Here is a 17,181-nt window from a genome sequence, read left to right as displayed (position 1 = left end):
AAAACTGGAGTCTCCTTCATAAACAGTCCTCCATAAAAGTGTGACGCCTTAATAAAAAAAATAAATAAATAAAATAAAAACTCCCCGTGAGCTGCGTACCCCCTGCAGTACCTCCGCGTACCACTAGGGGTACGCGTACCACAGTTTGGGAACCACTGCCCTACATGAAAGGTACTACCTCCAGTAGGGGACCTTAGGCAAGACCCCCTTACCCTACCCGCCTACCAGTGTAAGTCACTTTGGATAAAAGCGACTGCCATAAACATAAAATTGGATTATTTTTTTTTCACAGCAGAGTCTGGAAAAGTGACCACAAAATTAATTAATGGGACTTATTGGGAATTTTTTTTTAAAAAAGAGAGCAAGATGGAACTCTGGGGCGTGTGTGGAGCGACAGGCCTCTCGAGTCTATGTGAGCGTATACACACACAGAGTGATCAGAACCGCCACCTCATTATCTGCTCTGACAGCACTAAAATGTTCTAGAGATGTTCCGGAGTGGGAGCATGCGAGAACGCAAACATCCTCAACATTTGCTCTGGATCTCTTGGGGAGATTGCCCACCCAGCCCCCATAGTAAAATCTCTAAACCACATTTGGTTGAGACCACATATAAATCTATCAGTAGATTCCGAAGCATTTGCAGCCGCTGTGAGAGTGAGCATGTGTGTATGCTGGTGAGCGTTTTGTCCTTTCTACTAACCTGTATGACGTTTCCCACTTGCTCCTGCTGTTGCGTATACATACAGATATATGCAGTACCCATACCCACAAAAAAAAAAAGGAGTCTCATTCTTAACAAGTTGCAAAGAAAACAGTGATTTTGCGAGATTTAGCCACAGACTGGGTATTTGGGACTCATTAAGAAGAGAAAATAAGGTGTCTGTTAGAGGCAATGAAGAACATATAATTTAGGGGCATCAGAGTGGCTCACTGAAATGCTTTTAATAATTCATTCATTCATTATTTCATTCATTTATGTGTGTGTAGCTCCATAGCGTAGAGAAATAAAACCCACACACACAGAAAATATGAGTGGCATACCTCTTCCAGTAAAGCCTGATAGCTCTCCAGGCTGGTAGAGCCCGGAGGCAGAGGACTCAGGCCCCGCTGCAGCTCTTCCTGATTGGGACTCAGCAACTGAGAAGGAACGGACAGGTGTGAGATAAGAGGAGGAGAAAGAGAGCGATGGACAAAAGGGATACGAGGAGAAAGAAGGGGGGGCTGTTTCGTTGTTAGATGATCTTGGAAGTAGAGGGAAGGAAAAGATTAGAAAATTAAGAGGATGCGCAAGGAAACAAACACTATGTCAAATCTGAGGTAACGTGGCAGTCAAGAGCAGGTCAAATTAAAAAAACGGCATGAAAAAGAAAAGAGTTAAATGGATAAATGGAATGGAAAAGGCCCATGAAGTGTCAACACAGGTGAAGGAATTTGCGGACTTCAGCAACTTGCTCCCTCTCTCTCTGCCGCTGTTATGGACACTAAGAAGGCTCCACACTTGTCCTCGAGCTCCATTCCTTTTTTTGGTGATACATCTGACCCAACCTTGGTGGGTGATAACTGCAGAGCCTCAGTCAGCTCTGTTAGGGTTAGTCTCTTTATACATGTTTTAAATTACAATGTGCTCCGTTTTGTGAGAGCCTAGAAACTCAAATGTTTACAGCTTCTACCTCAATCACATATAAAATATACAATCGTGTAAATAAATAAAAATACACCCTCTTCAGCTCTAAGGTTTCATACGTCACGGCATTTAGGAAAAATGAGCAATTAGTAGAAAATTCATTGAGATTTGTCTGCATTTGTTTATGCTAAGCTATCTTATGGTCCTGCCACACCATTTCAGTCCCGTCACGGTCTGGACTTGTGACCGAGCAGTTGCATCACCTCGATTCTTTTCTTTTCAGCCATTCGGTTGTAGATTCGCTGGTATGCTTGGGACAATTTGGTTTCAACCAGGCTTTAGCCATCAACAGATGGCTTCACATTTGATTCCACAACACTTTGGTATACAGAGGAATCCATGGTTGATCTCATGACTGCGAGATGTCTACGTCCCGTGGCTGCGGAACAAGTCCAAACCGTCACTGTTCTATAACTTCAGGGATCGATGATCGTCTTCACTGCCAGCCTGTCAGCCAGAAAAAAAGGATATTCCTGCTCATATCTGGAGAAAAACCCACAGAGGATGCAGGGGTGGAGTGAAGAAGAGGAAAAAGAAAGCTGGGTTGAGACAAAAAAGGGCTTATGGGAAAGACTTACACCCTCATTCCTGGTTAACAATGGACAAGCTAACAGCTCTCTTTCTGGGTTTGGGGTTGTTTTTCTATAATTTGTGTAAAGGGAAGTGCCAGTAGAAGTAACGAGAGGAATGTGAGTAAGCCATCTATAAGTAACATCACTTCAAATCAAAATGCAATTACTTAATTACTTTTGTTTTCACTCAGCTGCTCATAATTAGAGAGACAGGATTAAAGAAGACAAATATATATATCTCAGTGAGCCTCAGAGGTGTTAACAGGTGAGTTGTCCAAATATTAAGTTATTATTAATGTTGTACATGTTTATATCATGAATGTGGGCTTAAAGTGAAAAATAAGTGTAAGGAAGTATTTAAGAACTGCACCATATGTATAATAACATGTAAGATGTATATACATTTATTTTTCTTTTGAAGGAGCTCATATCTAATTATACTGAGCCTCATGAATAGCATCAACTGGGGGCTGCAAACAAAAACAGCAAAAGCAAGACCTGGGGCCAAAAGCATTAAAACTATATGCAGTTTCATGATTAAAACTGTGTGTACCCACAAAGGCTAAAATGTATATATGCATTATATAGATTGTCCAGATCTATAGAGTTACGTGTTACTTTTAGAAATCATTTAGAAACTACACACATATTCACAAATCTGATCGCATCTCCCACTTTTAGCCCAACATGGCGTGGACACTCCTCTAAGCTATATTTAACATGTCAAAACATAATTTGCACCTCCACTAAAAAAAAAAAAAAGGCATGAAAATGAAAACGACAACAAAGAAAAACAGAAGCACAGTTTCACTGTTTGATAAAAACAGAAACACAATGAAGCGGAGAAAAAAGGAAACCAAGTTTTATTTGGCGATTCTCAGCTCTGTATTCACAGGCAGAACAAAACACGGCTGAATTTAAAAACTAACAACAGGTATAAGGTCTGTGAGGTTCTGAAGGGGTAAAAAAATAGTAATGGACCAACTATAACCCGTAGCCAAAACATGCAGCTGCTCCCACGTCACATCAGGATTATCGGAGAGAACTGACAGTTCCTGTTTTATGTACATTGGATGAAAGCACAGTTTTTACAGTGTCTCGCTTGGATCAGGATAAGGATGCACAGATGAACAAATGGATCATGGTATGTTTGATGTTTTCTTATTCAGCTTTTCAAAGCACATGTGACAATCTTGTGCCAGAGAATATTTTCCTTTTAGAAGTTTCATGGAAGAGGTTATCAATAGCCATTACCCATAATTCACGGCCGTGGTTATTTATATATTTATCGGGGTTTTTTTGTATCCTGTTAAATTGCGTGTTTGTTTTGTTTTTGTTGGTTCCTACCGTATATCAGGGTTACTTTGTTTTCAAAACGTGCGTAAACGTGGTCCAAAAAATGTGCGAGGTACGCATCCTCTCATCGCACATTCTTCCTTTATAAATACCCGTTTCTGTGGAGGGAAAGTCGCACATGTGACCTTTTTTTTTTGTGTGTGTCCACAGTTTTAATGCATCTGGCCCCAGTTCTCAAACTACATTCTTTGATCAATCATAACTGAATCAAATGAGAACAGCTAATGATCCGAAACATGTACCGTCAACTGTGAAACATGTGTAGGTAGTGTGATGGGGATGTATGATTTCTAAAGGTGTGGGAATTTTCTCATTTCAGGATGCGTCACAATATTGCAAAATAAGCCCAAAAATGAGTCCAATTCTGCACCAACAGGTGACAGATTAAAGATTACAGAGAAGAACTGCAAGAATAATAAAAACTGTGCAGCCTACACAAAATGATAACCTGGTCTTAGTGGAACCAAGCATTTTCATAGATAAAACCGTATAAAAGAGCATTCTAAGTATTGATTCTAATTTTGTAACATGAATTGTTAACACAGTACAGCTGATGGGCACACTGCAAAAAATGTCCACCTCAGCAAGTCATGTTTAACATTCTTCTTCGCACATGAGCAAAACTCACAGGATTTTTATATTTTCAAAGCATTTATTGTGACAAATCCAAGGCACGAATAAGGTGAAGCACCTGATTAGCATCAAATAACTACACGTCCGCCAATAATATTGTTCTGAAACAACCAACAGACACAAAAGTAAGTTTCTAAATGTGTTTCCAAGACCTTCCCACAGACTTGCTTTCGTGGACATTTTTGTCAATGACACAGCAAAAAAGAAAGAGCTGACAAAACAACATCCATTTAGCCAAAGCATGCGCAGATGTTTTGGCCAAACATCTGTGCATCTTTGCAGGCTTTAAGTGTTAGCATCGCAAGACACGGACCTGATCAGTAACACGCCTCCTCTTTTGCTCTGGCGACTTGACATATGCAGCCTGGGTGTAGGCATAGCTTTTATAACGTGCCTGAGGAGAGGGGCTCTGCACTCGCCCCTGAGCCACATTCACTGTGATCTGAGAGAATAGAAAGAGAAGTAGAAAATGACGGAGAACAGGGGAGGAGTTGGCATTGAGATCAGAAAGAGCAGAGGGAAGAGGAAGAGACAGAAAGAGAAGCAGGGGAATGCAAAACAATGCAAAAGCCAAAAAAAAAAAAAAAAAGACGGAAGAGTAAGAGGTAGAAAATTGAAAGGGTAAGAGCAAAAAATGGAGGAGGCAGGAAAAACAACATGAATATGGAAATAGCATCGATGCAAAATTAAGATAAGAAACAAGAAAGCAAGAAAGAGAGAAAAAAAAGAAACATGAATAATCTCACATGAGCGCAGTTTCCATCCAATTTACAAATTCCTTTTATCTCAAGAAGCATGAGTACAAAAAGCAGTCAAATACAAATTATATAAATGTATTCAATTCTAAGACCAAAGTCGTGAAAAACGGTCCTTCAACATTTACACTCGGCAATTAGTGACAGACTTTCCACTGAGCATTAAACTAATCTATACTAAGCCTTAGTAAGCTAGTATTTTGAATACTGTCACACTGTTGTGTATGGCACTAGCGTATGAAAATTATCACTCATTCGCTGGTATACGCTGACATACGCCAGGGGAACGTTAGGCATAGGTTGTATACGTTTCAAGCACGTTGGCATACATTGGCATACGTTGGCATACGGTGAGGCAGAAGTAAATTTTTGAACATGCTCAAAACTTTTGTGCGTAGGGTTAATACGCTAAGCATACGATAGGGATACGCTGAATACGCTAGAGGTATGATATAGGTCCGTTACTGATAGGTCGAGAACGCTGGACATAAATTGCCATATGTTGGCATGAAGGTGTACCGTACAGCTAGCGTATTTATAGCCTCCGCCCGTCTGCCGCCTCCATCTCCGCCAGACGGGCGGAGGTGGAGGCGGCAGGCAACCGACGATTCACGGGAGCGGTCAGGAGGAGGAGTTGGGGATCTTGATCGCTCAGAAGCATGTAACCCATCAGCCGCAGGTGCATCAGGCATTTCAGCAGGTTTGGGTGAGAATGATTCTTCTGTTTTTTGCCTTTTCCTCTGCCTCGGCCCAGAGCACGGGCAAACGATGATTGCTTCTTGGGAGGCATGATCGAGATGAATGTCTCGAGAGATGTTGATAGCGCGTCGTCTACTTCAATAATGGAGCAATGTGGAAAGGCTGCTGAGTTAATGGCGTTGCCCCTGGCAACCAATAGAGTCTTCTGCCAACATGGCCGACCGGAGTCACGTGACTCCTCATTCTCAATAGGCGCGTTGAAACGTACGCTGGGCATGCGCAGTTCATATGCTACTCATACGCTAGTCATTCTTTATTTTCAAGGACTTTTCGTGCGTATGATTAATTTTCATACGCAACTCATACGCTTCTCTCATACGCAACAGTGTGACAGGGCCTTTAGCAATTAGTTTGTCGCATTTAATCAACAATGAAGTAGCTTCTTTTCTCAGGTCAGTGTTGATATGTCACGTTTTAAGAAGTATTCATATTCCTTTATTTTATCAAACGTATTAGTCTAAAAGTATTCTTGACAGCAAGACTGTGCTATTTTGGAAAGAGGTAATATTACATTGTTTAACTACGGTATATTACAAGTTTCTATACTCCATACAAAGTTTTATAAGCAGTGGTGGTCATACGAGATCAAAAACAAGACTGCAGACAAATACATGCCACTGTTAGCACACTTGTGTAAGAGTATGCTTTAAACTGCAGTAATCTTAACAGCCACAGGTTTACATAAGTTTACAACAGTTAAATACTGTTTTAAAAAGTCCCATTTAATATACATGACTGGATATTTTCTCACAGAGTCACTGGTGTATGACTTGTATTTCGAAAGTGATCAGTGTGGAGGAAATATTAATTACTTAGTACACAGAACTGAAAGTGCAATCACAGCAATATTTTTTGTTTGTTATCAAAACGTTACCATGACCTCAGCCACAAACTCCAGGGAGTAAAATAATTAGGTTAAAGAGGACTTTTTTGATGAGAAGACTGAGGTTACTGTACATTAAACAGTTAACTGAATTGTGGATGCGTGGTCAACATAGCTAACAGCTAGAGAGAGAAAAATAAATTAATTAATGCAATTACTTGGTCTCATTTAGAATATTTTCCATTTAGAACTATACGTACAGATAATACTTGCGTGCTTGAATAAATTTTCATCTGGTAATTAGTCAGTTGGAATAATTGATGATAAATTTGAATTTACAACAAAGAACTGTACGTAACTATCGTGTGATAACGTCTTGTTTTTTGAAAGTTGTGAAAAAAACATACAAAAAAAACCTGGCGTATAATTTTTTTATCTCGATATAACAAAGATCGTTTTCTCGTGATAATCAATTGCAACATACAAGAGTTGCTACAAACGGCTTCCGTACATCTGCTAACCGGTAGCCCCTATACAAACACAGTCAAGTACACAAACTAACATAAAGTGTAACTTACCAGTAGGCTACAGCTACAGCCAGTGGCTACGGAAGCGAAATAACAAGTCGTATTTTTTTTTCTTCACAACTTTGAAAAAACTAATTGTTATCACAAGATAACAGTGCATAAATAATAATAATAATAATAATAATCCATGGCCGTTCTCGGCTTCCGCACTAAGATTATTTATTTTTCGACTCTTCTGAAGATGGCTTTTTTGTAACCTTGGATGGAAACCAGGCTGAAGGCACAGACACAACGGCACATTGCGTTATGTGAGAGATGTAGTCAGACAGCAGCACAGAGTCAAAGCAGATGCAACTCCTGTCCTGCAAAGTTTGGTCCAGTTCTCCAGTAACTCCACATCCAAATCACCGCACCCCCCCAACACCACTCAATTTGTTACATACTATAACTCTTCCTGCTTGTCTATGAGAAAATCCAGAACACTTTGTTCTTTATACATAAACATCTGCCTCACATATTCAGCCATGTTTAACCATAAAAAAGTTAAAGTACTCAGCAATGTTTCATCAGGTTATGTATCTTTAATTTTGTTAGATTTTACTAAGCATGACCAAATATATTATCTATAGATAGGTGGAATCCTAATATATTTATATATCATTAGTTTAAAGTGAATATTCAACTGATCAACGTTTAATGGGGATTTCACATGAGATTCTTTTGTGTTTTCCTTTCTTTAGTTGAGGCTATGGAACAACTGGGCAACTACTTTCTAAGGATTAGAAGCATTTATATAATGGTTATCAATGTCCCCTGAGCTGCAATTTTGCTTAGAAAATAAATATCTTGTTGTTTTTAATATAATTTTAAAATTTATTTACTTGTCTTGTTTGACATTTGAGCTACACAAAATCACCAAATGGATCATTAGTTTAAAACAAGTATATAGCAATACACTAGCTGTAAAAGTTAGATTTGGAATAGGGTCAGCTGGGAGTGAAGAGCGGCACTTTTGTCATGAATAATGTATGTCTGAGAAATAACCTGAGAATTCTCTCCAAATGCTATTAGGTCCACCTATGAGTCAGTACTTGTGCCAAAAAAAAGAAATGTTTTAGTTCAATATAGTTAGACAGTCAAGAGGCCGGTAGACTCCTTAAAACTATGTTTAGGTTAGTTAAGCGCAGTCCAAGAGAAGGAAGTGAATGAAAGTATAGTCAGTGGTTAGTTTGTTATAAGAGGATCTACTCTCAGAAAAGCAGAGTTTTCAAGAGCTTCTAGAAGGTAGAGAGGGGGGCCCCTGCTCTGGTAGCACCGGGTAGGTCATTTCACAAACGGGGGACTGTGGATGAGAATAGTCTTGCAGCACCAGAAGATGTTCTTTGGTGGAACGAAGGAGCTGAGGGTTAACACGGGTTTGTATGAGAGTGTTGAGGTAGGTGGGAGCAGACCCAGAAATCACTTTGTAGGCTAACATTAGTGATGAGAATTTAATTTGAGCTCAATGGACAGAGGGGTGACGTGCCCTTTGAGATTGAGTTCCATGTGGATATCTCAGCAAGATAGTCTGAGATTCGCACAGAGACCGTGGAATCGGCTGGTGGAACTGAAAGATAGAGTTGGGTATCATCTGCATAGACGTAATACGAGAAGCCATGGATGATCGAGCCTCACGAGATAGTGTACATGGCAAAGGGAAGGGGCCTCAGCAGCTAGCCTTGGGGGACCCCTGTGTTGAAACAGTGAGAAGCCGATGTTTGTCCAAACCAGGACACTTTGAATGATCACCAAGTGAGGTAGGATTCGAACCAAGACAGTGATGCCCGTGTTTGAGAGTATTGATAAAAACGATACGGTAGCTGACCGTGTCAAACGCTGTCAATAGATCAAGCAGGATGAGCACAGAGCTGCTTTTTTTAAGGCTCCCGACACAGACAACGAAGCCGTTTCAGTGGAGTGACCACTTAGTTACATCTGAATCACTTGATTATTTCTTTTATGATATTTTTATGATTGAAAAATACTACCATATTTATTATTTTCCTATATAATGAGGAGTATAGCATGGTGTAGTATTTCCACCTGCCTTAAACACTAGCACGGTGGAGTTTTAGAGCATCAGGACAGCTCAGATAATGTCACAGAAAAGCTGGCATTGCCTTGTTTTATACAGTAATCTCAAAGTTTCTACATCGACATTTTGTGCTCCTCGCTGGGTCTCTGTTGTTAATATAGTGAGATTGAATGCAGTGGTGTAAGGGCTGCTTTGATCATGAAAGACGATGCAGGCTGTAGATAAAAGCTGCTGTTAGTAACTTTTTCTCGCACTCCCTATTTGACTGCTCCCACTCGTTCTTCATTTCCTCAGCGTATACTATACCACACTGCTTGTGCCTCATTTCTTTTTTTCTTCCAAGGCAATATCTTTCCTTTACACATCTCTCTTTTTCTAATGTTCTCTTGCTGCACCTGAATTCCCAAATGATACTTTGCAATGTTTCTCATTAACCCCTTCAAACAAAAACACATCCTCTTCTTGATATATATGGATGCTATGTACAGTGTAGCGAAATCAAGTGTGGATTTAACATAAAATTTAATCTTTGGGAGGCCCAAGCAACATTACTGTGTGGTAATGTTGGGGGGGGTTCCACACCAAATGTTTCTTCCTCCTTATCTGGACATGTAATTCAAAGGTGACACCTATCTGCCTTTCATCTAGCCAGACAAGAAACAGACCTCTCACACCTCTACCAACTATTTTCTTCAGAGTCACTTTCCGTTGGCTTTTTAAAACGTTCTCTCCCGTTATATGGATATATGCGGATCTCGAGTGATTTAAATATCGCCCGAAGGTCACCGACTTTCACCAGACTGTTATCGGTGAGTAAGAAAAAAAAAAACTTATTTTATGCCAGAAATAAGGTCCAAGTTTAAAAAAACTGAAATTCCCCTTTAAAGACATTTCCAGAGTAAGCACACTGCCTTTGCTGTTCGGCTTTTAATTTCATAAAAACGAGGAGGACTCAAATAAAGTGTTTTATTTCAAAGTAAACTTCAACTCAGTGTCTTTTTTTCTCGGAGTTCAAAATGTTTTTGTTGCATGCAGAAAATACATTTCAGTTTTCTCTGGAGCAGTTAAATGATTAAATCAATGCAACACACAATAGCTTTTTTATACAGACAATAAAAAAGGTAACATACACTATATTGCCAAAAGTATTCACTCACCCATCCAGATAATTAAATTCAGGTGTTCCAATCACTTCCATGGCCACAGGTGTATAAATTTAAGCACCTAGGCATGCAGACTGCTTCTGCAAACATTGAAAGAATGGGTCGCTCTCAGGAGCTCAGTGAATTCCAGCGTGGTACCTTGATAGGACGCCACCTGTGCAACAAGTCCAGTGGGGAAATTTCCTCACTACTAAATATTCCACAGTCAGCGGTATTATAAGAAAGTGGAAGCGATTGGGAACAACAGCAACTAAGCCACGAAGTGGGAGGCCACGTAAAATGACAGAGCGAGGTCAGCGGAGGTCGCCAACTTTCTGCAGAGTCAATCACTACAGACCTCCAAACTTCATGTGGCCTTCAGATTAGCTCAAGAACAGTTAGAGAGCTTCATGGAATAGGTTTCCATGGCGAGCAGCTGCATCCAAGCCATACATCACCAAGTGCAATGCAAAGTGTCGGATGCAGTGGTGTAAAGCACGCCACCACTGGACTATAGAGCAGTGGAGACGCGTTCTCTAGAGTGACCAATCACGCTTCTCCATCTGGCAATCTGATGGACGAGTCTGGGTTTGGTGGTTGCCAGGAGAACGGTACGTGTCTGACTGCATTGTGCCAAGTGTAAAGTTTGGTGGACGGGGGATTATGGTGTGGGGTTGTTTTTCAGGAGCTGGGCCCCTTAGTTCCAGCGAAAGGAACTCTGAATGCTTCAGCATACCGAGAGATTTTGGACAATTTCATGAAGCTGCTATAGCTGCAAAGGGTCAGGCAACGTCATATTAAACCCTATGGATTAAGAATAGGATGTTACGTGTGTAAAGGTAGATGAGCAAATACTTTTGGCAATATAGTGTAGCATAAAGTTAAATAACGATATATGCAGTGTTATCGTCATTTTAGATGTTAAATGGGTTTTGTGGCTCCCGGTATTTTTCTTTTCTGTGGGTCCAAATGGCTCTTTGAGTGTTCCTACAATCCGCCTTGACACACAGCCTGTTTCAAGGTGGGATGGATGCACAGCAAAAACTTTGAAAAGTCGTTCAGAGTTGGCTCCAAGGAATTAATGAGCAGAGGGGTAGCCACATGACTTTTAACCCCCTCCAATGGAAGAATGATGTAACAGACATGATAACCTAAAAAATATACTCTGGAGAGGCACAATGAGAAAAATCAGGGGCAAAGCAGATAGCAGGAGCAAGTAAGCTTCATACAAGGGCAAAGGGCCAATGTGTGAAAAAAATTGAGCTTAAAATAGGATAAGACAAATCTTACCGAGAGAGCTGTCTCTCATGGTTGTAGCAGACCAAGTGAATGTGCAATGCACACTGATGAACTTGGGATTAGTAGACACAAACCTCGTCAGCAATATCCTCAAACTATTTGTCATGAATCTAGATATCTCATGAGAAAAGCCCAAAAACGTTTGTGATGTGGTACAACTGCTAGACACAAACACAGTAAAGGCAAAGAGGCCTGAAACAGTGTGTGTGTGTGTGTGTGTGTGTGTGTGTGTGTGTGTGTGTGTGTGTGTGTGTGTGTGTGTGTGTGTGTGTGTGTGTGTGTGTGTGTGCGTGTGTGTGTGTGTGTGTGTGTTTGCCTGTGTGTACGCATAACATTTGTTTGTCGTATGCATTGTCATCTCCAACCTGTTGGGAGAAGCGCTGCTGGGTCTGGATCTGGTAGTGTTCCTCTGTTGTAATATGGGAGATGTTGGCAGCGGTCGCTGGTCGCAGTGTCTCCACTTCCTGAATTGCTTCCAAGGAAACACTCTGGGGAAGCACCTGGAAGAGTGATGTGACGTACATGATGACGCTCTTCTTGTCAGGGTGAGATACGGCCACATCTACAGAGCAGAGAGAGTGTGAAAAAAGTTAACATTAAAACTGTAGTATGTAGCCGAGACAGCTACAGTGTAACAGTATTCAGTGTCAGAATCAATTGAATATCAAAGGGTCAGGGTTTTTTTTTTCATAAACATACAGTTGAATTTTCCATTAAAGAAAGGTTTAGAATCAAACAAAAGTGGACTCAACTATTAAAAAACTGTAAAATTGTTATTAGTCCTTATTCAGAGTAATACATTTTTGAAAGGCAACGACTCCCTAGATTTTATTTCATTAAATGATAAAATATGAATGAGCTCCCTCATTTTACTTTGATCATACTAAAATTCAAATTTGGCTAAAAACATTGTAGTAAGAAAGCTTGTCAGATGTGAAAACTGTCCAAATTGGTCAAAAATATTGTGTAACGGTACGGAGCCCCCTAGGGGACACGGGTGGACAAAAAAAAGGATGGACTTTTGTGAGATCTCGAGAAACTTTTGCGAGATCAAACTTTGCTTGCAGGATCTCAAAAGAGTTTCTCAGATTCCCGCAAAAGTCTGCCTTTTTTTTTTTTTTCCCCCTCACCCATAATTTTTTTTCCCCTCGTGTCCCCTAGAGGGCTCCGCAGCGACCTTAATTATTAACCGATGTGTGTTTCTGTGTTTAGTGTCAGCATGTTGCTTACCCTCAGGGTCCAGCAGTCTCTCTATCCCCAGGTGTTCTTGTGCCTTACTGAAGGCATGTTCAAGTCTGTCAGTGGCTGATTTCTTCTTCTCTACTGAGTTCCAATCAAAAAGCTCTGGTCTGTCAAGATGAAAAGGAAATCATCAGGGATCATACACCAAACCCACCGTATTTATATTTTCCCATCAGTGTGTCAAACAAGTGTAAGATTCAATGACTCATAAAGAACATTGGGATTAAAAGAAGGTGCACTTTTTTTTCACATGACTGCGCATGTAGCCACTGAATGCAAAGTTTGAAAATAGAAAAAAAGAAATACAGCCAAAAGCAAGGTAAAGGTCCATCTTTAGATTAAAGATACGTAATCAACAGTCGATGAATAGCTCTGATAATGTGAATAGGGAAAGGAGGTCATGTGCCCAAAAAGCCAATTGAAAAACAATCACTGATTTGGAAACTGGGGACCCGACTCATCTCAGAGGAACCCAGTTGGAATTAACACACAACTGTAAGTTCAACTAAAACTTTTATGAATCACATTTCAGCAGCCCTCTTGGAAAAGCAAAGGATCTCAGTTCCATTTGGAATATCTACTACTAATAATATTACTTTTAAAATAGCATCCTCATTTTTATCATAACTAAGCAATTAATTTTGTGTGAGGCTTAACCTCACACGAGATCGTGCTGCTGTGTTTTGTTTGCAGCAAAACATGTTCAACTAGGACTATGTGACCTGAGTCCGAGAAGCTTCGTGAAAAATGCAGTCAGCGTATTCCAAAATCTACTACTGTTTAAAAAGGGACCTCAGGGTCTGCATCTTCATCTAATAATCTTTTAAGCATTTTTGTTTTAGTCCGCCTTTTTTTTTTTTTTTACACAGCAGGAGCACAGAGAGGAGAAATATAATCAGAGGATCTTATTACTTCTCTCTGCTTGCATTATTATCCACCATAACAAACCAAGAGAGGCCAGCACCAGTAAAATATCACAGACACGTTGGACTTCATGCAAAATTTTGCCTTCATTGCAGAAGTTCTGTGATGAATCGCTCCTACGCACAAGCATTTACATCTGTATACACCTTAAAGTTAATATAATCTTTTATTTTATTTATTCATTCATTTTTTTACAAGCAAAGCAGTTACTGGCTTGATTATAGTATGCTAAAAGACAAACGTTTGTATGAATGAAAGCCTCATATATATATATATATATATATAGGACAGTAAAAGGTGGCTCTGTTAGACACATAAACTCAACGGAGGGGCTCTCGGTGCCTGAAGACTCGGGTTTCTATCGGTCGTCAAATAATAATCACGTTTTCTGTGAGTATGATGGCTTAATAATCAGATCAGATCAGATTTAATTTTTTTGTCATTGTGCAGAGTATAGGTACAGAGCCAATGAAATGCAGTTAGCATCTAACCAGAAGTGCCGTATTCAGAATTATTTACATAAAGTACAGTGGAAATCTTATAGGAGATAAATATCTATTGAAAGTATATGTACATTGTGAAGAGAGTGAATATATATGTGAGGTTAGCACATACAGTGAGTGGAGATTACATGGACTAAGAGCTGCATGTAGACAGTATTGTAGTATGAATAAAATGTACATAGGCGTAAGGCTTGAGTAAGACACATAAGCAGTGCAGAAGGTGCAAGGATGCAGTAAAGTGACAGTACGATGGTATAAATGAGTTAAAGTGACGGTGCAGAGTTCAGCAGGGTCACAGGTTATTTCGTATAGTAATAATATTATAATATATTGATGATATCATATCAAAACAATAATATCAGAAATTTGGATTTAATTAAGAAAAAATTGTGTATGGACATATGGTAACATTAGTATTATATCTTGCATATAAATAAAAGCAACGGAGAAAAAAAACACCCATCATCTTTTTACACGAGTAATTTATATGAGAGAAGTTGAGTTGTGTTTTGAAAATGGAGTCCGTTGTCAAATGATGTACATGCCCCCCCAAACCACAAGCTACAGTACTCGAGGAAATGCACTTCATGTCCACATCAGAGAATTCTCAGCAGCCTTAAACTATAAAGGGTATGTAGGGCAATTACTGGACCATATGAATAAAGAGACCCATAGAAAACTTTAAAAGAAATAATCAAAATAATTGAGTTCATGCAATACTTGCAGAAGTTCTTAGTACATTGAATGTTTGTTCCCATATACACACACAGAGACACGTCATTCAACAGTACCTGTGGCTGTGGATAAGGGCATTGAAAGCCAATCCATCATTCCAGCTACTGGAGAAGTTAACCACATTGACCTGAGGATAGAGGTGATACATTATTACACAACAAGTGTAGTGTCAAACTGACAACTGAAATGCTGTTGCTCAAGCACTTTCCCCTTTTCACATGGAATCATTTTATCAATGATATCTTTTCACCGACCTGAGGGGTTAATAATGCATGGAGTGATAGATTACAAGAACTGAAAAGGTTTTAAACGTGCAGATATGGAATGATCTGAAAGAACTGAGTAGCCAAATATATGTTCACTGAATTGCCCCTTGATTCCACTTCAGAGCAGACGTCATTCTCAAGTTCATTGTTTAAAAGAGCTTTCAACTATGGGCCGCGAAGTGCCATGAGATCAAGATCAATCAATAACGTGAAAACACTTTACTAAAATACTTCTGACACTTCCTAGTTGGATTGGGGCAATAAAATGATTTGCTTATGGCTACAAAGAGATCATGGTTAGGTCTAAAACACATTTCTCGTCCTTGCTTTTATTTTATTTTTTACTTGACCATTGTCATTGTAGGATTCTAACTGGAAAACTAAATAACAGTTGGAACAGGCAACTACAATCTTCTGTCTCAAATCATACCAAAAGTTCTAAAATGGTGTGGCAGCTTGTTGTAGTCACATTGCGTTCTTTGCTCTTTTTCTGCAATTTTTCCTTATTTGTATCTTTCTTTTTTATGAGAAAAAAAACTTTGGCAAAGGTGAGAATCCATGTACAAAAGATGAAATGCAAGGAGATAACTTCACGAAAAATACCGTAACACAAATCCAGTGACGTAGCCACCTGTTTAGGAAAGAGACTCGGTGAGAAGCAGAGAAATACCATACCTGAGGATATTGCCGCGTGTTCTGACGAACCCAACTCAGCAGAATCTTTTCACTGTTTGTCTGCTGTAGGCCCGCCATCACATCCTTCATCACATCCTTTACCTGAACACCCAAATGCAAAGAATACCATTTTCAAAACTGATCACACATACATACTATACACCAATGGAAACGATACAACCATTTTTTTTGCACACAGATGTATACTTGAAACACAAAAACATGACCGTTTAAATCTGTTTCTATCCTTTATCCTAAGGCTCTAAAAGAATGGTATAAATTTCTTCTTGTTTGAAAACTTACTGGAAGGAATGCCCTGAGATTTTGATTCATGGTATTCATAATCCTCTAAGGATGAATGAAAATCACTTTGGTCTGACTTCTTCTGTGGAAAAAATGCAAGACTGACTTTCTAAATTGTTGGTGTAAAAAAAAAAAAAAAATCTGAAAAATGTTGTATGGTCAGCTATGAAAATTCCTCAGCAGATAAATGTATAAATGTACTAATCTAGTGGTCCTCTTTTTTTCTTTTTTCTTATTTAGTAAAAGAAATACGGAGCCCCCTAGGGGACATAGGAAAAAAAAAAAAAAAGAACAGACTTTTGAGAGATCTTGCAAAAGTTGATCTCAAGATCTTTCTCGCGAAGTTTCACAAGATCATACGAGATCTCGCGAGGTCGTATTTAGGACAAAGTACATTCGGGTCAGACACAAACATGGGACTTTTGGGAATTCTAGAATCTCTCCAAGTCGTCCTCCATTGCTCCTCTTCTTTCATAAACGAAACACCGGTCGGGTCCAGAATACTTTGTTTGCTGGATCTCGCGAAAGTTTCTTGAGATCTCACAAAAGTCCGTCCTCTTTTTTTTTTTTTTTTTTTTTTTTTTTTTTGTCACCCATCATTCCACCCCGTGTCCCCTAGGGGGCTCCGTAATTTTGAATGACAGGTCAGAGGAACCTATTCCACCCCATCACACAAGCTAAAAAAAACATGGCTCTAAAATACAACATGGGCAAATAGAGCATCTCAAAAAAGAATGACAGATGACACAAATGATGTCTTATCTGTTGTATCGACATCAAATAATGTCAAGAGATACTAAAACACAAATTCTTAAAACACTTCAAAACAGTACTTGGACTAGTGTACGACTCTAAAAGACACTACATTATAATTAGCAAATAAAAATAAAAAGCTGAGCAATTGAC

The 17,181-nt window shown here is 39.4% G+C and overlaps 1 protein-coding gene and 1 long non-coding RNA gene across 3 annotated transcripts in view; one reads left to right on the top strand and one right to left on the bottom strand.

Moving 5' to 3' along the window:
• The window catches only part of LOC142391332 (uncharacterized), a 397,679-nt gene that overhangs the window by 142,510 nt on the left and 237,988 nt on the right, over positions 1–17,181 (top strand). The gene's annotated exons all lie outside the window — the stretch shown is intronic.
• Positions 1–17,181, bottom strand: part of dmd (dystrophin) — a 215,905-nt gene that overhangs the window by 135,285 nt on the left and 63,439 nt on the right. For both annotated transcript variants that reach the window (XM_075477434.1, XM_075477432.1), the window contains exons 6-11: positions 15,973–16,074; positions 15,088–15,158; positions 12,858–12,976; positions 11,993–12,189; positions 4,562–4,690; positions 1,045–1,140 (exon numbers count right to left, since the gene is read on the bottom strand). In XM_075477434.1, the coding sequence (XP_075333549.1) occupies positions 1,045–1,140; positions 4,562–4,690; positions 11,993–12,189; positions 12,858–12,976; positions 15,088–15,158; positions 15,973–16,074 (714 nt within the window). The remainder of the gene's footprint in view (positions 1–1,044; positions 1,141–4,561; positions 4,691–11,992; positions 12,190–12,857; positions 12,977–15,087; positions 15,159–15,972; positions 16,075–17,181) is intronic.

This window comes from Odontesthes bonariensis, chromosome 11 (genome assembly GCF_027942865.1).
Source record: "Odontesthes bonariensis isolate fOdoBon6 chromosome 11, fOdoBon6.hap1, whole genome shotgun sequence".
Lineage (NCBI taxonomy): Eukaryota > Metazoa > Chordata > Actinopteri > Atheriniformes > Atherinopsidae > Odontesthes > Odontesthes bonariensis.
This window is presented reverse-complemented; position numbering and strand designations above follow the sequence as displayed.